The sequence below is a fragment of the Saccoglossus kowalevskii genome, chromosome 8 (genome assembly GCF_978046115.1).
Source record: "Saccoglossus kowalevskii chromosome 8, keSacKowa6.1, whole genome shotgun sequence".
Taxonomy (NCBI): domain Eukaryota; kingdom Metazoa; phylum Hemichordata; class Enteropneusta; family Harrimaniidae; genus Saccoglossus; species Saccoglossus kowalevskii.
The window spans coordinates 21,971,022-21,996,508 of NC_140648.1; the positions used below are offsets into that span (position 1 = coordinate 21,971,022).

The 25,487-nt window shown below is 37.2% G+C and overlaps 1 protein-coding gene and 1 long non-coding RNA gene across 2 annotated transcripts; both read right to left on the reverse strand.

Moving 5' to 3' along the window:
- Window positions 1-16,721: 16,721 nt before the first annotated feature.
- Window positions 16,722-17,736, reverse strand: LOC146739403 (uncharacterized). Its single transcript, XM_085502764.1, has 3 exons — window positions 17,568-17,736; window positions 16,997-17,247; window positions 16,722-16,811 (listed from the first exon to the last, which is right to left on the reverse strand). Exons 1-3 carry the CDS (start codon window positions 17,734-17,736, stop codon window positions 16,722-16,724), a joined length of 510 nt encoding a protein of 169 aa, XP_085358890.1.
- Window positions 17,737-23,006: 5,270 nt separating this feature from the next.
- On the reverse strand, window positions 23,007-23,295 carry LOC146739404 (uncharacterized). The gene is made up of 2 exons (XR_014930096.1): window positions 23,231-23,295; window positions 23,007-23,107 (listed from the first exon to the last, which is right to left on the reverse strand). It is a non-coding gene; the product is annotated as an uncharacterized LOC146739404 (long non-coding RNA).
- Between the last annotated feature and the right edge of the window lie 2,192 nt (window positions 23,296-25,487).

Genomic DNA, 25,487 nt, shown 5'->3' on the forward strand with positions numbered 1-25,487 from the left:
CCAGAAAGCATGGTTTGCTGATCTTGGTTTTCTCTCTACACGGACGGTATGGAAGTCGCGTAACATTACGGTCAGTGTCGTGTAATTTGCATTCCCCGAGACCTCTTAGTTTGGAGCTGTAGACCTGATATCGCCGTCGACGTTGCTGTGATTAACTGTACTATCGCTGAAACTACGCAATACGGGTTCTGCACTTAGGTAGGGTAGACAATTCCGAGCTGGGCTATTATCATTAATGTTATATTTATTGTGATGTACATTGTACATTGTTTGTGATTTATATCACTCCTGTTATTGGTTTATGCTTATTGTATTATTAAATTAGTATTATTGGACATATCCTGACTGTGTGCCTTTGTTTGACCTTTAGTGTTGCGTTCTGGAGTGCGAGATATTGGCGGCCAGGTTCGCGGGAACTATCTCGTATTCCCGTTCGTAACCAATTGGCGAGCGTGCCAGGATACGACACGAATTGTTATGGTACATTCTAATATATAAATGCTTGAATTGCGTTTGGTGGCCGTACTAATGAATTTAAATTGTACTGAATTTTGTTTGGTTATGTACCATGGGTATGTATTGATCCGTACTGTCGTACAGGTCAAACAAAGCATACTGATAATTTGCTTACTATTGAATATATTTGATGAATATTGTGGGTATATAATTGTTGACTCTATTATATTGCGTAAATTTTGGATATTGTTTTGATACCTTTTATTTTAGGGCTAAGGTGCATTCGAGTCTTATTTGCGTAATATTTGTATTGTAAAATATTGTATCTGACACCTCTCCAATCATGACTTCTAGTGTAGAGTTTAATGCTGAAAGTTTTCTGAAATCTGCCAGTGTATGTGTTAAAGATGTAGAGGCATTGCGCAAAGATGAGTTGAAGGCCCTTGGGGAATACCTAGGTATTGGTGAAACACTGTCAGGTATGTTGAAATCTAAGATGGTGCGAGTATTAAGTGAACATTTGCGGTTAGTTGAGGAGGAGGAGGAAGAAGAGGAAGAGATGTCTCTTGACAGCCAGGTAGTTCTAGCTAAGATAGCATGGGAAAAAGAGAGATTAGAAAGACAAGAAAGGGAAAGGGAAAAGGAGAGACAAGAAAGGGAAAAGGAAAGACAAGAAAGGGAAAAGGAAAGACAAGAAAGGGAAAAGGAAAGAAATTTTGAGTTGGAAAAGATGAGATTAGAGCAGGAACTTAATAGAAGTGGTCCTAGTGGGTCAGAGTTTGGGTTTAGGTATGGTGGTGGTAAAGTTCAGGAATTTGATATGGCTCGGGAAATTAAATTAGTACCGAGATTTCAAGAGCAGGACGTGGATACCTATTTTTTGTCATTTGAGAAAATTGCCAAACGACTTGCATGGCCTGAACGTTATTGGACCTTGTTGTTGCATAGCGTGTTTACTGGAAAAGCTAGCGAAGTATGTTCCACTCTTGATGAGGAGCAGTATTCAGATTATGAGTTTGTGAAAGCTGCAGTTCAGTCAGCCTATGAATTAGTGCCCGAAGCTTATAGACAGAGATTTAGGCATTTGCAGCATACCGGTGGGCAAACATTTGTTGAGTTTGCTAGGGAGAAAGAGCTAGTTTTTGATAAATGGTATAGGTCCCTCCAGGCAGAGAAAGATTTTTGTAGTTTACGGGAGGTAGTGTTGTTGGAGGAATTCAAAGATAGCATTCCCCTAGATATTAAAACCCACCTTGATGAGCATGAAGTGAAAAATATTAGAAATGCAGCTGCTGTGGCCGATGATTATGAATTAACCCATAAGAAGAGTGTAAAGTCCTATTCCCCCAGATGGAATAATTGGCGTTCCTGTGGTGCTAATGGTGCATTGGACGGTGAGGCTAGTGGTGAAAGTACTAAAAGTCAGTCTGTAACACCTAAACCAGCTGAGAACAAGAGAGTATGGGAAAAACCTCTTTGTTACTATTGTAAGAAGCCAGGGCATGTGAGGGCAGAGTGTTTCAAGAATGAGAGGCAGTGGAGAAAGCCAGTAGCATTTGCCAGGGTTAGAGACCCTGTTAGGAAAGTAGTAGGGAGTTTAGCCATGCCTGGAAAAAGATGTGGAATTCTTGATGTACCTGAAGAGTATAAAAACTTCGTGTCAAAGGGTGAGGTATCCCTTGGTAAGGTTAGTGATAGTAAGCCTGTATTTATACTCAGAGACACTGGGGCAGCTCAGTCTTTAATGTTGGCTGGTGTATTATCTTTAGATAATGTAAATACAGATGCCAGTGTGCTGGTTCAGGGTATTGGAGGTGGTTATGAGTCTGTTCCCTTGTATAATGTCGAGTTGAGGTCTGATTTGGTCACTGGAGATGTGACTGTTGGTGTGGTCAAGTCCTTGCCGATAGAGGGCGTTACTTTTCTGCTGGGTAATGACCTGGCTGGGGGTAAGGTGAGTGTACTTCCCGTGGTTTCTTGTAAGCCTGTGGTTAATGATAAGACTGAAGAGTTGCTTGAATTATATCCTGGTATATTCCCTGCGTGTGTTGTTACTAGGTCACAAACTAGTAAGGAGAGACAGGATGAGCTGGTGTCAGAGGTAGTGAAGGAAGACTCTGGTGTGTGGTTAGCGGAGACTTTCTTTGGTGATTTGAAGGATGGTAGTGAGATTAAGACTGACTTCAGTCACTCTTCACTAGTAGAGCAGCAAGAAGCAGATTGCACCTTGAAAGAGCTAATGGCGAGTGCATTGAGCGAGAATGAGGCTGAAAATCTTCCGAAGTGTTGTTATATGAAGGATGGTGTTTTAATGAGGAATTGGCGACCTCCCAGTTCCCCAGCTGATGAGGACTGGACGGTAGTGCACCAAATAGTGGTGCCTCACTCTTATCGGCATGAGATACTTAGAATAGCTCATTCTATCCCTGTGGCTGGGCACTTGGGTATAAGAAAGACTGAAGCCAGAATAATGGCACATTTTTACTGGCCCAAATTACATAGAGACGTGGTTGACTACTGCAAAACGTGTCATACTTGTCAGGTTGTAGGAAAACCCCAGCCTGCTATTAAGCCTGCCCCTTTGGTGCCTATCCCAGCATTTGGTGAGCCATTCAGTAAGGTGTTGGTTGATTGTATTGGCCCATTGCCTAGAACCAAGACAGGTTTTCGTTTTATGTTAACAATCATGGATATGGCCACTAGGTATCCTGAGGTAGTGCCTTTGAAAACTATAACTGCTAAGGTAGTGGTGGAGGCATTGGTGCATTTTTTTACAAGGTATAGGCTTCCTAAAGAAATTCAGTCTGACCAAGGGTCAAACTTTATGTCTGGGCTATTTCAGGAGGTTATGCATCAACTGGGGGTGAGTCAGCTTAAATCCTCTGCTTATCATCCTCAGTCTCAGGGAGCATTAGAAAGGTACGTAACAGTTGTGATTACACTATAAAGCCATTTATTGTTACTGAGAGTTAAAGCGGGGAGTCCACATCTGCGCATGTGCCAAATGGCCATAGCGTGTCATTGTTTACAAACAATCGTCTACCCATGAGCCCTTGCGTTTTTAGCGTGTGTTTTTATCGTCGCTTGGGCAGGTGACGACATTCCCGCTTTAAAGTACGGCTACGAAGATACTAACTAGTAAACGTCCGTGACTTTGTAGTACAGAGCATTTGGCGAGTTTTTTTCTGCAACCCTGTTATTACATGTATTGTATGTGTTACACCTAACCCCCTGCTACATATAATTTGCATCTGAATTTGCATATCATAGTAAAGTACATGTGTTTCAAACAAAAAACACCTGCTTAGCTTATTAAGTAGTGTACCTATACAGCTTGTCAATCTGCCTACCGTTGTTTCAAAATGTCCCATTTTTAAATAGAAAAAAAATCGTGCTACCGTCTTAAATCACGCGAGAACAACCTAGTTCTGAACGACAGTTCTATCATAGTAATTTTTTAAGAACAAAGAAAGTAAAAAAAAATGGACACCGAAAGAATATATACCTATTAAGCGGGAATAACATTTCCCAGCGAAGCAATGAGTTTTATTGATATTTTACATGTAAACGTGATTTTAATTTAGAGGATTTTTCTTAATAGTCAATTAAAAAACGAGTAACTGGTTAATGGATGTGCATTACAAGAGTCTAGTGGTGTCACGTTATACACATTGTAAACACATTTCAATAAAACCGCCATGTTGATGACGTAATCGGAAGAAAAAATATCATCAATATGCTCTCACAAATGTTTTTAATTTCCACAGAAGGGTTTTGTGAGTTGGACTGTGAATATTACTCGCCGGGAGATGTAGTGAATGAAGACTGTGAAATCTGGTAATGAGTTGTAATTGTATTGTAACAGTAACATAGTTAATACCTCCCGTTTTGTTAATTAAAAGATTGTGAGATTGGTAATATTTTTGTTTTTAATTTCTGATAGCACGTGCAAGGATGGAAGATGGAATTTTATACCAGATCCGGCATGTGGTGAGTACCTATTATTTTGACAAAATCGTTCATATATATATGTACCATGCTGATTCATTTATTCACATTTTCGTTCGTTCTTTCATTCATTAATTCATTCACTGGTGTGTATGCTGAACTATATGAAAACGATTTTATTTACAGACGGAGTCTGCCCCTGTCCGCCCGACTTTGTAGGGGATATGTGCGTGGAATCGTGTGACGTTTGTGTTACAAATGACGAAATGAGCAAAAGTCGGCTTTGCTGTGCTGATCCTAATTGTCCACCGTCTGAATGTCTGTCTGGACAATATCTTGAAGGTATTTCATCATTTGTGAATTGTGAAGTTTTATTACACTTGGTGTATTTTTATCTTTATACATTTTGATAAAATGCTACATGAATTCTGTCGTATGGTCCGCCAAAACACCATCACATGAATGCTCAACTTCTTTATTTGTTCTAAGGTTACTGTGAAACGAATTGTACTTTCTACAGACAATTTGATGTTTATAAAGAAAACTGTGAAATATGGTAAGCCTGTGGCAGATTAAATACATCTACATTTAAATTACACCACTCCCATCAATACATTTAGATGCTCAACTCTTTAGGAGCAGTTAGCGGATTTGTCGGTTTTATTTATTTATTTACTCCAAGTTTCGATAAATGATTTCCATGGTCTAAGAATTAAAGCTGAATTAAGGTAATTTAGACATTCCTAAAGGCAACTGAGAATTCTACCAGAACATCGTATATATTACTTGATTGATATAAACGAATATGGTAGTGCATATGCCGTGCCATGTTTGTTTACGGGATTACCTGACGGTCAATATCGCTAGTGTGCTTTTTTTTACTATTCCGACTATTGAAAACGCCGTTTTTCATGCGAGTGACATAACATTTGCAGAAGACGTTGGTAACCGTGTAGGCTGAAAGATTGCATCTTTGTTTTCTGTTATCTGCCTCTATATTCTAGCTACTGCCAAAATAACTACAAACATGTTACCGAAAATCCGTTGTCGGTAATATGTGCTGCATATTATATCGTACGCGGCAAAAGAAAGGGAACAAGGAGATAACCCATTATACCCGCATTCTTGGGTAATATCATTATTTGTGTATGATGGAGATTCAAATGTTCAAATGTTATTGCTCTTCAAACATTCAATATCACTAATATATGTGTTTTTGTGTGTTATTTTAGCGTGTGTGTAAAAGGTGCTTGGGGCTGCCCACCGGATCCTGATTGTGGTAGGTAAATTTTTTGAGAGTTTTAAATTGCGCATTAGTAAATGTACATAGATGTTAAAGAAAATTGTAATCAAACTAGTAAAAAGGTGCAACATTGTTTATCGCTATTGAGACCATTGCTATGTGAATTCGTTATTATATTCAATTGTGTTGAACAGCGCATCTACAAACATAAACATTCAATATGTCGAGATACGTGTCATGTGAACGATAACACGAAGAAACATGGCATTTTATCTCAACTGTGTGAGATATACGAATGGTTAGTTCCCTTGTACCACGGGAATACCTTTAAAAATGTTCATTGTTTGTGTGCATGTGATGTTTTCTGAGTCACAAGTTAGTCAAGAATTTCTTTTAAATAGTTGTGTCACGCGGGATTTCCATTAATTTGTGATGATGTGTCTGAAGTGTACTGTGGTCGCGGTGGCGTTGAGTGTCCATTTGGTTACCACTGTGTTATCTATCCTGCTGATGCTTTTGCTGTATGTTGCCCAAATACAGGTTATCCAAGTCTCATCATGAACTCAGTGTTATGCAATGATCGCACATGATTTTACTCACGTATTAGTCAAAAGTCTGTGAATAAAAACAAAACCATTTTTAATTTCACCTGTAGAATGTGAAGACGGTGAATGGACTATCTGGTTCGATAGAGATAACTCAGGAGGTACTGGGGACTGGGAACTGGCATCACTTGCCATCGAGTTGTATGGTGATAAAATGTGCACCGATCCATCGGCGATACAAGTGCAGACCCTTGACGGTATTCCTGCAGGAGATACTGGTGAAATATTCTTGCATTATTCACCAGACATTGGTTTTGTGTGTCGGATGGAAGATCAACCAGATAACACTTGCTTTGTCTATCAAGTGAGATTCTGCTGTCCAGGTAACTAATATTTCTCGATATACATTCTAATTTGTGATCACAGAAGACCATTTAAAATTTACGACATTATCCCATAGCTTGAATGAACCTGATTTGTTATATGGTTTTGCGGCATTGACTCATAAATATGGATGTATTCGATTTATGTTATAAACTAATTCAATGAATTCATAACTAATTGCGAAACATGGTCTCCGTGAAAGTAATTGTATTCCTAATTGTGTATATAACACACGTGATGCGTATTTTAACAGCTGATCCACCATGTGATGGTGAATGGTCACAATGGTTCGACGAGGATAGTCCAGATGAAATTGTTGGTGATCTGGAAACGCTAGCAACACTATGCGAAGAGAGGTGCAAACGACCCAGTGCAATCCAGTCCCAGACTATTGATGGAATACCAGCTGAATTAACAGGCGATGTGCTCCTGAGCAATGACATGATTAACAGATTGGCTTGTTTGAATGAACAACAGGACGATGAGAAATGTGAAGATTATAAAGTCAGATTCTGTTGTCCAGGTAAGTCGGAAAAGTTAAGAATTAACGAGGTGTACATTAGACAAGTAATATTGATGCAATATTATTTTAAATATTGAATGGTGCATATATTAATAATACTAAATTAGGAAATGTAACACATAATAAAATAAAAACATATTTAAATATTTAAAGGAACGTTATGTCTATTCTGCTGTGAATCGAATTGACAATCAGTAAAATGCAAATAACATCACATCAATCAATATTGATATAGATATCAATTCTAGGGTGAAATCTTACACTGTTAACCTAGATTGTAACGTCAGAGGCACATATCGTATATACTGTATTTTTTACTACAGCGAGATTATAAGATGAGCAGTGTTAATAACTTCAAAATAGTTTCAAAGACCGAATTTAGCAAACAACAAATTAATAGAATAAAATGTTTCCTTTAGAAGAATAACATATTTCACAATCATTGACAAATTATTGTTATAGATTACTGTTATTATATTTTTGCACTGATATAAAATTCAACTTTGTGTTTACAGTTTAAAGCATATTGGGCCATTATGTGGAAAGGTAGCAGCACTCAGATCAATCAAGACATTCTTCACAATATATATTGATTATACATTGATACTATATAAGCAATCAGATCATTCAGTCAAAGTCACGAATGCGCTGAAATGCATTTTGAAAACTAACGGAGTTTATAACACAAAGAAGGGTAAAAGATCAGTGACATGGAATATACATTTTTTTGTTTTGTTTTTGTTTTTTGTTTTTTAATCAAAAAGTGGATTAAAAAACAGTAATTGTAATACTAGTATAGAGTATATATAAAGTATACATTTTGTTTTGTTTTTTGTTTTTGTTTTTTTTCTTTGAGTAAGTAATAAAAAAGGAATGGATTAAAAACTGAGTATTATAAGAATGATATTATTAGTAATATTTAAGAATAAAAAATGACATTTTGAGTATATAAAGTATACATTTTCGTTTTCATGAGGGCGCTGTTCATCATCGCATCCAACTATGAGCAGCGCTCTCATGGTCATACCTATAGTGTATGCTAAACTACTTATGTACCTTGACGACCGGATATAAACTAATGGAAACCAGCCAGACGAACATAAAATTCGTGACATAAACTTATGTACGAAATATATTGCTTTAAATACAAATAATGTGTAATAAAATACTCGTAAATGTGGAATGTATACCGGTGCATTCAAAACAGTGAACTAAAACAGGTGTTTCCAATTTTCTGCATGAGGCAGGCTTGTCCAATTAAAAAAATATGGTGTTGTTTACGTTTAAAACACCTATTTACAGTATAGCGGTTTGCCATTAATAACGTCGTATATCTTATTTCAGTGCTTTGTTACAAACGATGTTGACATACGCCTAAAGTACTGAATAGCATGTTTTGGCAGTTTGCATTGGTGTAGATTTAAAGTAAAAACTATTAAGTTAGCATTCCCACTTTGCAAATATGTAACATAACATTTTAAGATGGGTAATGAAAAATGAACTGCAGACTTTTTTAATTCAATTTAATTTAAATTGTAAATATGAGGCACCCGTCGAGTTAGAAGGGTTTGTTTGTTTTTGAGGGTCGATTACTTTGTTTACTTTGTTCGTCTAAGCGATGCATTGCGTGATTTGGTAAGAGTGTATCTATCTTTTTTTGAACTGTTTACCCGTTCTATGTTTTAGCTAATTATGGGAGGGTGATAGAAAAAGTGGAAACGCAACCTTACGACTGATGTGGTTGGGGGTTCACGGGATTTGTTCTTAGTATTCTCAGTTAATTATACGCATATTTTTGAGAGATACCCTGCAGCCGGGTGGGAAACGCGATTTGCTACCGTGCGGGTTCGGTTCGAGTTGTCCGCGCATCTCATGCTTAATTTTATCAATTTGTATTTACGGTGTTGTGTATTCGATATTATTTATGTGAGGCGAAGACTCTGAGTAACAAATGATCAGCATATCTGCCCTGCAGTCAGTAAGATCCTAGGTCCATTCACTGAGTTGTTATTGATCTGAATACAAATTTTTACTAATTGCATTGAAATCCTGAAAACGTCTGTACAATCACGATTATGTAAATGCAACCCCATATCGTTTACAAGTATTGTTATCAAATAATACATCTTTTCTTTATTCTACTAAAACTAAAAAATATGCAATATGGATCGATTATCATCCAGTTCTGAAGAAGTCGTCTATGGCATGACCCTAAAATATATTCTGTATCTCGCATTTTCTGAGGTCAGATGTTATTTCTCATATATATGCGCATGATCCAGACATTACAACATTTCTTCTCATCACGACTTTCTACGACTTTTACATATGCTTATGAGGGCATTTTTCCATTGGACGGCATAAACCATACATAGATTTGCAGTGCATGGATATTGCATGTGAACCCAATTTTTTTAAATCGTAATATTTTGAAATTCTCAAATTGTACATTTTCAATCGAAATGATACTATTTCGCATTCTATCCAATGCAAAACGCAATACAAATTTGAATTTCACTATGTGTGTCACATGGCAGTACAGCTTATCCATAAAGCGTGTATATTGTGGCACTACAGCCACTAGGCTTGAAACCCGATGAATTATGCTTTCACTGGTTTGTAACAGCCACATTACACATATCCAAAACCTAAAGAAACAGGAGACGATGGCGACGAACTTTGTAGTAGTGAGATAAGCGACTGATCATATCGACGACTGAGTTGAAGATGGATCATTAACAAAAATATATATTTTACGGGATTTTGTTGGCCACCGACTATTGCGTAACTGGGTAATTTATCACGTGTAAATATAATGTTTGCAGCAATATAGTTGCCAGGAGTCAAGCTTTAAACGATATTGAGACACATTGTCCTAATTTTGTATCCCATATAACATAAATACAAAGCTTAAATGATAGGTTTATAAACTAAGCGACCACATGGCAGACAGAGTTAGTACCGAATATTTAAAATTGTATATGGAAAAATGTGCTACCGTTACTTCTAATAAAATGTTGATGAGAAACGAATAAAAGTAAAATGTGTACTTTCAAAGTAGTCTGGTTAAATTTTCGGAATTTGCAATTAATAAGGTCGTATATTGCTTGTCAACATACGTCTATTATATTGCGTAGTTGCATGTACATTTACCATGTCTTGATAGAAAGTCTTTTAAATTATTGTGAAAACTGGTTTTTAATATCATAGAATCACAAGAAATGTCTCGCCACGTGGACCTGAAATACACAGAATTGGTTCACCATGTTTCAGTTTCGACAACCTATAGTAAACGTGCATGACTGTCAAATAACCGGAAGTGTCAAATCGACAGGTAAAGTAAACTTACGCCAAATTAGCGTGTGCAAACCATGGAAATACAGTGACATTTGAATTCATTTGATTAAGGGTCTAGTTATGCTGGGCCAATATGATGGACATTGGGAATGGAATACAAAACAAATCATCTCAAGGCGTTAATGAATAAAATATATATTCATTTTACAGTCAGCTGTTGTTTTATTTATCTGAATTGAAAAGAATGTTTTATTGTACATGGATGTGTATGGCAATTCCTGGCAACTGAAAACGTGTTCTAAGTTTGTATTTTTCAGATGCATGAAGGACGGTGGTTATCGCGCTGCTCATGTGCGACATTTGTGTGGTAAACATGTATTTTCCCACAATCCAATGCGTTCTTCTAATGAAAATCACGAGTACGAGTCTTGACCTGGGTACAACGTGCACTAATTACAGCCGGTGACTCCTCCATGTCTCATTTTGTACTCGTTGGTCGGCGCAACAAGCAGTCTTGGCTAGGCAGTGTTCAATTTCGTGACAATTTCGGAGCTTTGTCAATGTTAGAACGTATTAAAATAAACGATTTTAAAATATAGGAAACCGAGGCACGCGTATATGGTTAAAAGTCTTGAAAGTTTGTTTATGTTGCTTTTGATGTAAGTTATATGCATGTGAGTTGCTGCAGTCAGTTTGTGACTTCCTGTCCTGGCTCCCTGATTTACCTAAAACGAGATCAACTAGCTTAGCAAACAACAAAACAAAGCTGACAAGACGTAGACGCTTCCAGTATGCAAGCGGAATAAAAAACATACAGTTGTAAATGATAAGTAAACTTTTTAACCTTTATCTCGCAACATGTCGACAACTTCTAGCCTGGCAGCTCCTAGTGGTAGACTGTTGAATAGTTTGATTTTTTATTTATTTTTATGTAGGAGGAAGGCCCGGTAGCACGATTTGATTTTCACGCAAAACAAGGCCACCATTTCTTTTGTTCTCTTAGTACATTTGGGGCGAAGCTAAAGAAAAGTTCATGAAAAGTCAACAGTTGCCATGTAAACCGATTTATTAAAATATGTATTTTGACCATAGAAACACCTCTGCCACTTACACAAGAGCATATTTATTACCGCTATTTATACCGGTAGTGATGTCACAAAGTACGTTGGATGGCCGTGCTCGGCGATCTCTGGATATAAGTCACACTATGAATGAGGTATGGAGAGTATTATTGTGGAAATAGTGATGACCGCAATTGTCAAAGACTTCGGCAGTGCCAATTACTTAGCATTGGCCAGGGCAAGGAGTCGTCTGGCTACAGTCGGATGGGGGGGGGTGTATTTTATCTGTCTCAAGTGAAATACAGAACTATTTTCGTGAAATACCCCACTAGCCGCAAAATCCCCCAACAGGTTATGTCTGCTGTATACATATGTGCATTTATTATTTAACTAGATTTTGCAGGCAACGTGAACATTCTCTCCAATGAGGTCAATGCAATGCAAGACGTGATAATATTTCATTTGAACACGTTCCACCTTCCATATTTCGCTTCATCGCGGGAACTATTCAACAATCTATTCAACAATGAGTGCTGAGCAACTTGCCACAAATCATACCGATTTCTGATTGGTTTAAAGAATACTACTCACCACCGTATTAGCATTATACAGGACAGGCTAAAAAATCGTTTATTATTCCGATAGAGGGCGGAGCGAACACCATCAGACTTTGAGTAGAGAAAATATTTGTTTAATTGACAATAACAACAATGTTAAAAAAGAACTAGCTACAGTGTAGCGGGGAAACGTATTGAAGACCACATTTAACAAAGCAAGATATCAAAATTATCTGTAAATGTTTCCACAATTCATGATGACCTAAAACAAGAAACAAGGCAGAAGGTACCATACGAGTTACCTAACATCAAAATATTAAAAAATACAAAATTGAAGGTTCCTTGTACAATAAATGTTATTCTCCCTCCCAACATAGCGGGCGTTGTTCCAAATGTGATATGTACATATTGCAGGAAAGTGAATAATAAACCAGATATTGGTGTAGTGATGTGATAAAGTCAGAGGGGCAGTAGAATGTTCGTAGGATGTATGCAGAGAATGGATGGATTGGATATGTTGGTTGACAGAGGATTATGCGAGTACAGTTGCCTTTGAATCGAATGATGGCAATCCAGAATATTTTCACCAAGAGGATCTTGTTAACTATATTGCCTCTCATCAATGCAAATGGGCATAGCTAAGCCATACTGAACCCGGTTGTGGAAAAGAGTATATGCTATATTAACCACATCTCATTCTATTCTGAAAAAAAAACATGGGGAAAGCAATAAATTGGTATCCCACTTGCAATGCGATATGCATTCGTAACACATTTGCTGTTCTTAGACCTGTAGTACATATGCAGATTGTTTAAAGGGATATTGTATTTTTTCATCAATTAAGGGTTTACCAGAAAATGACTAACCTCAACATTGAAAAGTTGTTTTTTGCAGATATAATTAGCGTGTAGTCAAATATGAATCTCAGATAATATCACTTGTCTGATGCAAGTGTCTTCTTAACAAGGCAATTATTACCCAGAATGACACGTGCTCAATGTTTTCGTATCACCTTTTGTTGTATACAGTAATGTTATTGTACTCACATACTTGTAATTCAAAATACTTGTGCACAGACAAGTGAGTGACTACCCAGCGTGATCACAATTACGTCACAATTAGCATGTATTGTCCATATTATAAATACGTCATCTAATGCATTCTGTTTCCTGTAACACGCGCGCGTGCTGAGATCTGGGATGACATGTCGATAAAGATAGATACTAATAGATAAAGGGAATACAATTTATTGTAGACGAAGTAGAAATATATACCAATTAAGCCGTCACCGTGGTTAACAAAAGTAAGATGTACAATAGCATCAGTGGCACTATCAGCAGCAGCAGCAGCAGCAGCAACAACAACAACATTATTTACAGGCCGAGTTTATTTGAATAAATTCGAAGAAACAATTATTGAATATATATTAGCTGTCGTCACCAGCCATAGTTATTGATAGTATAGTTTATTTGCGAAGAAGGGGTTTGCCGATTAAAGGATGACTTAAATAGATGAATTCAATCAAGTGTTAGCTCAGCCTATTGTCGGTCTTTCAGCGGTAGCCTCGAGCTTGACTGCCTCGATAACTGTAAAAAAAATGAAATAAATTATTTTAATTTTATAATATTTTATGGATGTAATAATTACCTTTATTGTCAATGACATCCATATACATGGTATATTTCATGAATAAAACGAGATTTCCAAACTTGTTTCACATGAATTGTTTTTACAGTAGTTCCCTAGTTTAACTTAAGGCAATTCAAATTTTCCATCTGCTTTCTGAGATACGTAGTTGTATTAAATGTAGAAGATTGTGACTCGGACAATTGTGTCGTTTGCTTTGGTCCGAATATCCACAACTTAACAATACAAGTTGTTAAATAAAACGTACCTGTATCCCCACACAGAATCTTTGCGCACGCCCAGGTTCCATCGCTCGTACAGTAACTGTCAAAGGATATAATAATTGTCATTAAACTGATTTAAGTGGTTGGCTTACATGTGTTATTATGATGGTTCAACTGGCTACTATAGAATCATCATACACACAGACTGTTGACTGCTTGGATTGGCACTTCAGAAACGTTAATTTGACATAAGGTTGAAACGGATCATTAAGCACGAAGTCGAATTTGGTGGATACGTTATGGTAACTAAATAAGAAAGACAAGGTAGCATTCATTATTTTGTGTTGACTGCGATTTGACATTATCAATCAAGCTAAGAATGTTATAATTATAGCAATCGCTCAAGCTCAAGAAAAGGGTCCTATTATCATCCAGAATGCATTTCTCATAAGATCATATCGAAACATTGAAATGACCATATGTCAGCGCCCTCGTGATCCAACCCGAGAAATGTAGCGTTTTAACGTTTATAAGTACTTGGTTGTTAAAACATGTAACTGTAAAACATGTCGAAAAAGCGGCATGCAATTTTAGTAAATTGTGGTAAAATGTTGATTTAGAGAATCTCTTTTGTCATTGTTGATTTCTTTGCTTGGCGGCCATTTTGAATTTATAATGAAGTCATTAGCGACATCTTGAATTAGCGAATGAGTTCTAAATTCGCGAAAAAGACATGCTCGCGAAAAAGGCATATTTACAGTATGTATTAAAAAGCTATATTAGTGATGATGTGAACAATACGACTCAAAACCTGGTTAATAAGAAATCATGCAGTATTGTAGTTGCAAAAAACAGTGTCGGCCGGCACAACTGCCACATTACTGTAAATTACTCAATTGTTTGAACTCAACAATATATATGTAATGCAGCTAAGAATAGAAAATTGAGAGATGTAAAACCAAATGATGGATACACATAGCAGCGAGATTTAGGTTCCGGTTACCGATTGTGAAACTTATAATACGACCGGTGCCGACAGTCACGGCTATTCAATAGCCCTGAGTACAGTCCTGTAGGTTGGCCTTCTTCCACTGATCATTCGGCCCCCACATTCCTGAGAAGTCGCATAGACTGGGAATTCGACACTATTGTGAAGGAATGTTCGGGCGATATAAAAGGCATTCAGCTTTGCAGTTAAAAAATAAGCAGGTCTTTACGTCCAACTATTCTAAATACCTTAACTGGAAGCAAAATTACATCAGATTCCTACTAGGGTCGATCAAATCGACATTTTCCAACGTCAACCGAAAATATACGCCACCATCTTGTTCTTGACGTATTTATCAACAAAACGTTGTTTCGTTGCGTAAAACTAGATTTCGTCAACGTTCCAGTACTGTAGGTTCATTTCTCGGCCACAAATGGTATTTGTGATCGCTAGGTTGGTCGATAGATGTTTTAGCTGGTTACAATCATGAAAACGGCAGAACGGTTATCCGCCATATATTTGTAGGCGGGTGTCGAATCCTCGGTCTATGCGACTTCTCAGTACTGTGGGGGCCGAATGATCAGCGGAAGGAGGCCAACCTACTGGACTGTACTCAGGGCTAGGCTATTCGACTACACGACATCTGAGCATTGCTGGCTTTGTTTTATTTGGAAAATTGTTTTACATAGGGTAAAATGTGAGAAATTACCATGCAACCAAATATTGATCTTTTTCGCAGTTCAATAACATGTTATCATAGTAACGATAGTAACCGAACATTTGAAAATAGTTAAATTGAACAAACTGCCATATTAAGTACAAATATTGGGACAGAAAGATTAAAAATAATAAGTCCCAGACAGGGTGTATCATAACTTGTAGAGCTGTTTGACACTCACTCATTTCTGCCAGTGTCACTAAATATTTTAATAATACTATCACTGTTTGTTTACTCCTTCTGGCTTCACCCGCTCTTTCGAAGTTGCTTCCGCTTACATGCTTAGTGGTTGCATATACGTTTTGTAATTTACAGATGCGTTATGAATTGAAATGTCCCAAACGATTGGCATGTTAATATTGGGTTCAACGCCCACACTATAACTGAATCCATCAAGCAATGCAACAAAATTAAACAAGAATATATAATATATGTTTAAAAATAAGCCACTTCGAACCAAGGTGTTAGCATAATGCAATATAGTCTTTTGAATAAAAATTAATAATAAACGTATCTAGTTCATCTTTAGTATTACGTAACGAAATGTCCACTACATTCACTAATAACCTACCAGGTATTGCAGTCTTCTTTTCTGCCATCGCCTTCCAGGTAAATAACGCCCTCATGGAAACATGGGAACACAGGATCCATACAAATTGTGCCGCATATTCCAGAAGCACAGCATTTTTTCTTCCTCTGGCAATCGGTATCATCTTGGCATTCATAGTAGCAGTAACCCTTTGGACGGACAGCGTCGATAGATGGTACCATTGGGCATTGTCCGGATTTATCAGGTTGTTCTGGAAGGAAGCATTGTGACGTTTAGAGCTCTCAGGAAATAATTTTACACCTCATGGAAACGCTCAGGTGCGAATGCAGCAATCACAACTTTGTCTGTGAAATGACAAGTTCTTACGTAATAGTTAACATATTAATTGTATATAAATACGTACCATCACAACAGTATCGAACTTTGTAATCATGACATTGATCACCAGCTGGATGATCTTTGTCAAGACAAACAAATCCAGGATCGACATCGTGATGTAGGAATACCAGACCGGTGCTTGATGAAGGTTGTTCAGTGGCGGCGACAGCAACTTGAATGAATAACGGCCTTTTACACATTTCATTTGGATATTCATCTTGGATTACGGCGGTGACTTCACGATCTGCATCTGAACCTTAACATGCTTTATCGGTGTTGAACCATTTTGTCCACTTGTCACAATCTGGCTGTACTGTATAGTGATATTACATAAATGAAAACCGTGGTTAATGAGACGAGACAGTTTTTTGCTTATAATAAGTATTCAATTCAAAGTAACACTCAAATTAAAATATTCAACTAAAATAACGTAAAAACATAATATATTATTTGTTGTGAATATTTGAATATTGATTTACCAGGACAACAGAATCTGACTTTATAATCTTCACATTTCTTATCGTCCTGTTCTTCATTCAAACAAGCAAATCCATTAATGATATCATTGCTGAGTAACACATCGCCTGTTAATTCAGCTGGTATGCCGTCAATAGTCTGGGCTTCAATTGCGCTGGGTCGTTCGCACGTATTTTCACATAGTGTTGTTAGCGTTTCTAAATCGCCAATCCCTTCTTCTGGACTGTCTTCGTCGAACCATTGTGACCATTCACCATCACATGGGGGATTAGCTGTTTGAACCAAAATTACACATATAATACTGCATATTACACAATCAACGTCATCGGACATGCTACAACGAGGAATCAATGTTTTTAACCACGGGACAACATCTCAACAATATTTTTTTTTAATATGAGAAGACTATTTGTTACATACATATTTGTCACCTCTGCAGAACCTTCCACAGGTTGACTTAATCTACGACTATCACCTCACCATATCCTATAATGTTGTACTTCTAATGTACACATTTGTGCGGAGCTACACTACACACTGTCAATATTCCTGAGATGTTATTGATATTCAGTTGGTGTGTGTGTTATATTACCTGGGCAGCAGAATCTAACTTCATAATCAAGACATGTGTTATCTGGTTGATCTGCCATCTGACAAACAAATCCCACTTCAGGTGAATAGTGCGAGAATATTTCACCAGTATCCGCAGCAGGAATGTCATCTAAGGTCTGCACTTGTATCGCCGATGGATTGGTACACATTTGATCCCCGAATTGCTTTATTAGATCCTAAGTAGTTTCCCAGTCCCCAGTAGTTCGTGGGTTATCTCTACCGAACCAAATAGTCCATTCACCGTCTTCACATTCTACAAGTAAAATTAAAAATTGTTTTGTTTGTAATTACAGACGTTTGACTAATACGTGAGTAAAATCATGTACGATCATTGCATAACACCAACTTCATGATGAGACTTGGATAAAGTTGGATTCACCTGTATTTGGGCAACATACAGCAAAAGCATCAGCAGGGTGGATCACACAATGGTAACCAAATGGACACTCAACTCCACCGCGACCACAGTACCATTCAGACCCATCATCACCAATTAATGGAAATCCCGCGGAACACGGTGACACAACTATTTTAAAGGAATTATTGATTAATTTGTGACTGAGAAAACACAACATGTGAATGCATACCGGTTTTCCTGCAATATACAATATAATAAATGTGTTACCTGGACAGCAGTATCTCACTCGATACCCAAGGCAAGTGCTATCTGGCTGATCTGCCATCCGACACACAAAGCCAATGTCCGGTGAATAATGCAAGAATGTTTCACCAGTGCACTTGTATCGCCGATGGATCAGTACACATGTTATCACCATACAACTCGATGGCAAGTGATGTCGTTTCCCAATCTCCGGTAGTTCCTGGGTCATCTCTATCGAACCAGACAGTCCATGCACCATCCACACATTCTGTAAGTATATTCCAGGCATATATTATTCATGAAATTTTAATGATTCGCGAATATTCATGAACTAAATGAGTATTGTGCACTCACCTGTATTTGGGCAGCACACATATGTCAAGTCAGTTGGATGTGTGTAACAATGGTAGCCAAATGGACACTGCTTATCAAGAGAATCACAACCAACAGGACTCCCATCAGCAACAATTAAAGGAATTCCCATAGGGCAAGGTGGTTGAACTATAAAATTACAAACACCCACGCAGTAATTATTAGTGAGCCATAGAATATGTAGTACACACCACGGTGCATTTAAATTAAATTTTATATAAACTGTACTGCACCTTACCCGTTTACCTACGCTTCTCTATACAAATTAATATTATGGAAACATTTTTACATAGTTACATTCAATAATGTTTTAGTCTCAGTAGCACTTCTTGAAAATTTAACTTACCACAATCAGGGTCCGGTTTGCAGTACCACTTGCCGTTTCTACATTCGTTAAATAGATTTAAACAAACACAGTTTATATTAACTGTTTCAAGATTATGTGCAATACATACAACAAGGAACAAATTGTTATCTGCTATCGTTGATGTAATTTTGATCAGGCAAATTTCTAATCTATGAACACTGATGGCCAATCTAATGGTAATACGGGCACAATACTGAGAGCATATTCGAAATTACTACACAAATGCCCCGGGGTAATGTCGCGTCAATGTTCATGTGGATATATGTGAATATCGGTAACACCTTAACGGAGCGAAACGACCACTTGGCGTAGTCATAAATGCAATCTGATTAAAATCTGACGTAGTGTACGGGCTTTAATTAATTTTTATTACTTTTTTTATTAATGCATTTTTATTTTATTATTTTACTTTGATTTTGATTTTGTGATTTTATAAAATTCCGCCCTACATACATCTGACCCGATGCTTATGTAACGAGATTTTAACGAGACCCACTATCGACGATTTTAGTCAACAAATCTACGGCTGATCTGCACTGGCTCGGAAGATGAATTCTGATTAGCTAAAAAAACAAAAAAACTTGTGGCGTTGAATGCACGTTCATTGTCAGTATTGTTATGCAAATTCAAACTAGCTAATCATTTACAACCTTCCGAGCCAGTGCAGATTAGCCCCAAATCTATAGCGCTCATGATGGCGTCACCGGGCAGAGTCAGGTGGCAAACACACTCAAATAAAATGGCGGATTGTACTGACGTTAGCGACCGAGAAACACACGGCTGATTTGGACTGGACACAACGCAATTGATCAGGAAATATTTTTTTGCTCCAGCTTTCTGCGTCGATGCCGTGGGCCGGTGACCGTTATACAATTTAAAATCAGGTTGCATTGTTTATATAGCTTTTTACAGTGTTCTAATCATTACGATTTACTTATTTTTTTGCTTCCATTCTAGATAATTATGCTCAGCATTTGATGTAAAATTGAAGCGATGACTGAATAAACGAACCTTGGCTGGCGAAGATGTATCAGGAAGTGTACACATTTGTTGGAAGTGAAAAAAATATTCAATGTAATGACAAAAATTGTAAAATGCTGTAGAATTTCTTTTGTAAATAAAAATATACAAGCAATTTTCTATTAATGGTTTATTCAAGTGGGCAAAATATAATGTACAGAAAGATTGCCCGTAGAGAATCGCTACACTGAAAAGTAAGCAACCGACAGCCTGTATAAAAGGGGGCTGTGATTGGCTGTTACTTACGCGAGATTTGAACGGGACTTACATAGGCGTTGGATCAGATGTATGTAGGGCGGAATTAAAAAAAAATTACAAAATCAAAGTAAAATAATAAAATAAAAAGGCATTAAAAACAACAGTAATAAAAAATAAAATTAAAATAAGTTTATAGACAAAATAATTAAAGCCCGTACACTACATCAGATTTTAATCAGATTGTCATAAATGGTGGTTACAGTGAGTGTAAAGTAATAATATTATTATTGTTTTTTTCCGATACGCAGTGTCCGATGTTTACAGCAGTGCAAAAATGTTGAAATTTGTTTCGTGTGATGTTATACAAAGTACCCCCGCCCCTTTGTCGGGTCACTGGTGTCATTTACTAGGAGAGAACCAATTACTGCACGGACAGGTTTGCCAGAACGTTATTTTCACCCAAGCTGATTCACCATGTTGGGTTTTCCACTGATTCTGCATGAGATTACAGTGCCAGTTGTTGGTAATGTTGGCACTAATAACTGTTGAGTTCGAACACGTGTTTTATACATGAAACACTGTTGCACTTTTTGTAAAACATTGTACAGTGATTATCGGGGAAGCAATTACAATATTGTTACTTTACACTCACTGCGGGGAATACATGTGTGGAGTAGACGTTTTTGCTGCTTACCATATTTCACAGCTGTCTACATACGTTTCAAATGGTCTGTAGTAAATACAGTTCTTTTCACAGTAATCTAAGAACGGATTTAAAGAGTTTTATAATGGCGTTTGTCGAATACTGTCATGCAGCATTCAAGCAAATCATCACATATTACAAACGTCATAGCACCGGGCATGTAAATATCATCATTATACTAGTACAGTGTATAATGTTAACACACAAACATGATGTGATATATATTTCTTAACTATACCCATACCATTTCCAAATTTAAACGCTGAAATACCTTCAATATAATGTCCACCCAGGCATGAAGGAGGCGGGCAGTTTTCAATGTCCGAACAGCAAAGGTAATCCTGATCAGGATTTGCAATACACTCGTCGCACGATACCCAGCACACTTCTGGTACAAAATCGATTGGACAAGAACATGGTCCACCTGTGAAAACAATCATTGTCACACATTGCAACACACAAAAAACAATTACAGTCGAGCAATTCGAATTTACTATTGTATTACTTTTGAAATTGAAATGTCTAAGTGGGTATGCACGACATTTTAAAAGTAACATGTACTCACCGCATGCCTGGTCAGGTCGACAAATCCAATTCCCTTCTCTACAAAAGCTGATAGAAAGTATACAAATGTTTTGTTCAAGAATACTTAAATCTAGTTTAAATCTAATAAGTCTAATGGAACTTAAAGGGCGGTAGTCGTCACGCCACGCATGCGCGAGATACATGGGTCTCATATAAACAAAGATTGAGACGTTGCAGATCAACAAGCACAAACTGAGACGTTACCAAGATTTAATTAAGTATTTTTAGGTGAATCGCGCTGAGGTTAAACCTCGTACTCATGATTTGCATTAGAAGAGCGCATTGCATTGTGGGAAAATAAATATTTATCAACACAAATGTCGCATATGAGCTGCGCTACGACTGTCGCGCTTTGACCGAAGATAATCAGAAAAACAAATGTCTTACCATATTTCACAATGTGCGTTTACTACATCTCCTGGCGAATAATACTCGCAGTCCAACTCACAAAATCCTTCTGTGAAAATTAAAAAAAATTGTGAGTGTCTATAATTATTAACTCTTTGAAGCGCAAGGGTCAACATGTCAACATTCCCAATTTCTTTATATTTTCAAATATTTCTAAGTCCATTTGACACAAAATTAGAAATAAATAAAAAATAAATATACATGGGCAAAATATTGTACTAAGGTGGTGGGAAATGTGGTCCAAAGATTCTGGCAATCGAGATGTTTGATTAGGTCAGAAACTGCGATACACGCTCATATACAGCTTGTGTGAGAGAATAATTTTGTTGGAGAATATACGGGTTCTCTGGGGGGGGATAATATCATACTTTGTGATAGATTATCCCCGAGCACGGCGTTGCAATTCCGTGGATATGGTATATCTATTATATTACGTTGTATGGTTATATTCTCTTGATCATGAGTGTGTAGTAGATTTCATATATTACACATATTGCGTACGCGAAGTATGTTATTTGCGGGCATTTTCTCGATCAATTCGCATATCAATTTACCATTTTAGGCAATTATAATTACTACAATGGGCTGATCGGTAACTGTACCTGGATTTCTATGGTCTACTGAGTTGTTTCCACTTTAAACTTTTGTAGTCGCAATTGTATTGTAGTCAATTCAGTTCCGGGACATAAACTTAAGCCATCCAGATCCAGGCATATAAGACGTGACTAAAGCCAATGAAAGGCCAAGTTTCGACTAAGCACAGAAATGCAAAGGTCAGCTGATATTCTCTAAGCTGTTGTATCTATACTGTAATTTCAATTACCTGGCGTGTATACTCCTCCAAGACCTGCTGGTGCCGGGCAGCTACCGTCGTTGCAACAAATATAGTTTGGCGTCGTTGATGCATGTTCATCACAAACGTCACAATTCAACCAACAGACTTGACCCAGAAATCCTTCACGACATGGGCATGGTCCATCTTTTTTTGGAAAAAGATATAATAATGATATTCACGTGATACTAGTGATACATGCACTGATGTGTGTTAATATACATGTAATATCCATGTCATTACGAGTACACAGATGACGTGTTGCTTACCGCAATGTCGTCTACACGCGTACGCTTCTTCCGTCTCAAAATTATTGGTGTTTCCTTCACATCCTTCGTATATGAACTCTATACACTCATTTATTTCACAGTCAAAGTACCATCTGGAAATGGAACCTTCACACGCACCAGGATCAACAGGAAAACAGCAGTCACCTATAATTTTAAAATATTATCATATATCTGTAATTAATTATTACTGAAATGAATTCTATCATTTTGTTAGGAATCCGTATATAAAAACTGGGATACTGTAAATTTCATTTGCACATTGCTTACCTCCGCATTCTTTTTCGCAGTCTGCTCTAGTATGAAAATTGTTATCATTCCCCCTGACATCCACCGTAAATAAATTCTTTGCACTTGTAATCCCGGCAATCGTGATACCATCTTGGTAAATATGCTCTACACGGTCCAGATTCAGGTTCAAGACAGCATGGGTATTTATCTGTATAATTAGACTCCGAGTTATTACTATTCATGCAATACCTCTGTTAATGACATTGTGTACATATTGCGACAGATCGAATCGTACAATTTGTACAAAAATATGATAGTTCAGTATATATGACCATTTCTTACGAGCATGACCCTACCTGGACAACATACACCATATTCAAAATTAAGCGCACATGAATATCCAGTCGGACATTTTGTAAATGCGCAATTGTACGGGTATCCAGTTTCAGCTAACAAGGGCTTCTCGCATGTAACCCAGTCTGTTGGTAAAAAACAGTGTGTATATTATACAATAGTTGTCAAATAGTACTACGATCTGATCTAAAACAGTATAACGATTTCATGTCAAATGGATGTCCAAGGGTGCAACAAACTGGAACAAAGAAAAATGTAAACTTGTAGCTGTTGACAAGTACATAACACAGATTACATGGTGGAGTAAATTATAATTAATTCAAAGTAAACATATATTAATACTACTGTTGGACTAATGTTTGTATCATAAATGTAGCACGTGTTCATAACGATATTCACAGAAATTGCTGGTAAGTTTTAATATCAGACGATCAAGTGAAATCAACGTTCATATCTTAAGGCCAGTTTTTTTTTATTCCTTGTTTTTCGAGTTTTTATAAGGCATTTTTTTTGAGGAGGGCAGAAAATAAAATAAAATTAATTCTTTTTTTTCATTAGATTTGTGTGAATCTCAAAGAATTGTGAGTGCGATCAGAAATGAAATAAATTTTATTCCATCTATAACCTTGTTTCTCATCTGCGCGAGACTTCGGTACTTTGATCGTGATACTCCCACAAAAATGCAAATTGGATTTGTTATGCGGCAGGCGGTAAAAAAATGAAGATAAAAATATTGTTATTAAAAATATTAGCATTTTTTTGCGCTTGCAAGTCGGCGGGCGCGAGAAATTACGCTGAAATAAAATTTTATTTTTATTTCATTTTCGGCTCCTGTTCATTCGGCGGGTTCGCGAAACAAGGGATAATAAAAGTATGGCCTAATGTTTAACATATATCGTACCAGTGTTACAGCATATTCCTTCGATGCATGTGAAGCCATATATATCCAGGCAATCTACATCTGACAAACACGTGACTACATTACCCAATTCGTCCGTTTGTGGAGTAACACAAGCTAAAACAAAAATCAAACAAGAGAATAGTAACGTGACACATTTCCCGGTGAGGATGCGCCAGAACTGTTTATGCAAATTACCGTCTGCGCATGCAATGGACACGAAAATAACATTATTGTGACGTAAACCATAACAGAATGTTTCTTACTGCAAGATGGGTCTGTGGTACAGGGGTCCCATTCGGCGTTTGTGCATTGACTGCAAAAAATAAACAATGTGCATTAGACAACACAAATTACCTACGTAAATATAAATGAATTGCCAATCGATTTATATACAAGGTGAATATATACAAATGAAATGTGCGCTGATTAAACCTCTGCTCAAGAAAGCATCGTTGGATTCAAACATGCTGAAAAATTATCGACCGATTTATAATTTGCCTTTTATATCTAAAGTCCTTGAACGTGTCGTTGCATCCAGAGTGAAACAACATATAGAGAATTATTCGTTGTATGAAGAGGTTCAATCAGCGTATCGGACCGCACATAGCACTGAAACGGCTCTTCTGCGGGTCGCTAACGATGTACTATGCAGTATTGATAATTCTAAGTATTCAGTTGCTCTCGTACTTTTGGATCTTTCAGCCGCTTTTGATACTGTGAATCACAGGATTCTCATCGATAGGTTGAGATCAAATTTTGGTTTAAATGGTCTCATCATCAAATGGTTTGAGTCGTATTTGAGTAACCGCATTCAAAAAGTGAAAATTGGAAATGTATTTTCTGATATGACGTCTATTTTAGAAACCGGTGTTCCACAGGGCTCCGTTTTAAGGCCATTATTGTTCTCAATGTACATGCGTCCATTGGGCGAGTTATTGCGACGTCACGGCGTAAAATATCATTTTTACGCCGATGACACACAGATTTATTTATCGGTTTCTGAAGATGATCAAATTCGCGACCGGGTGTTACTTCACACAT

Excerpts from the sequence above, each read along its gene's own strand:
- LOC146739403 (XM_085502764.1), bottom strand. The coding sequence starts at position 17,736 with ATGTGTACCAATCCATCGGCGATACAAGTGCAGACCTTAGATGACATT. Across the intron at positions 17,248-17,567 it reads AGTTAGATTCTGCTGCCCAG|CTAATCCCCCATGTGATGGT; the intron begins GTAATATAACAC and ends TGGTTCAAACAG. Across the intron at positions 16,812-16,996 it reads AGAAATGTGAAGATTATAAA|TACAGCCAGATTGTGACAAG; the intron begins GTCAGATTCTGT and ends ATCACTATACAG.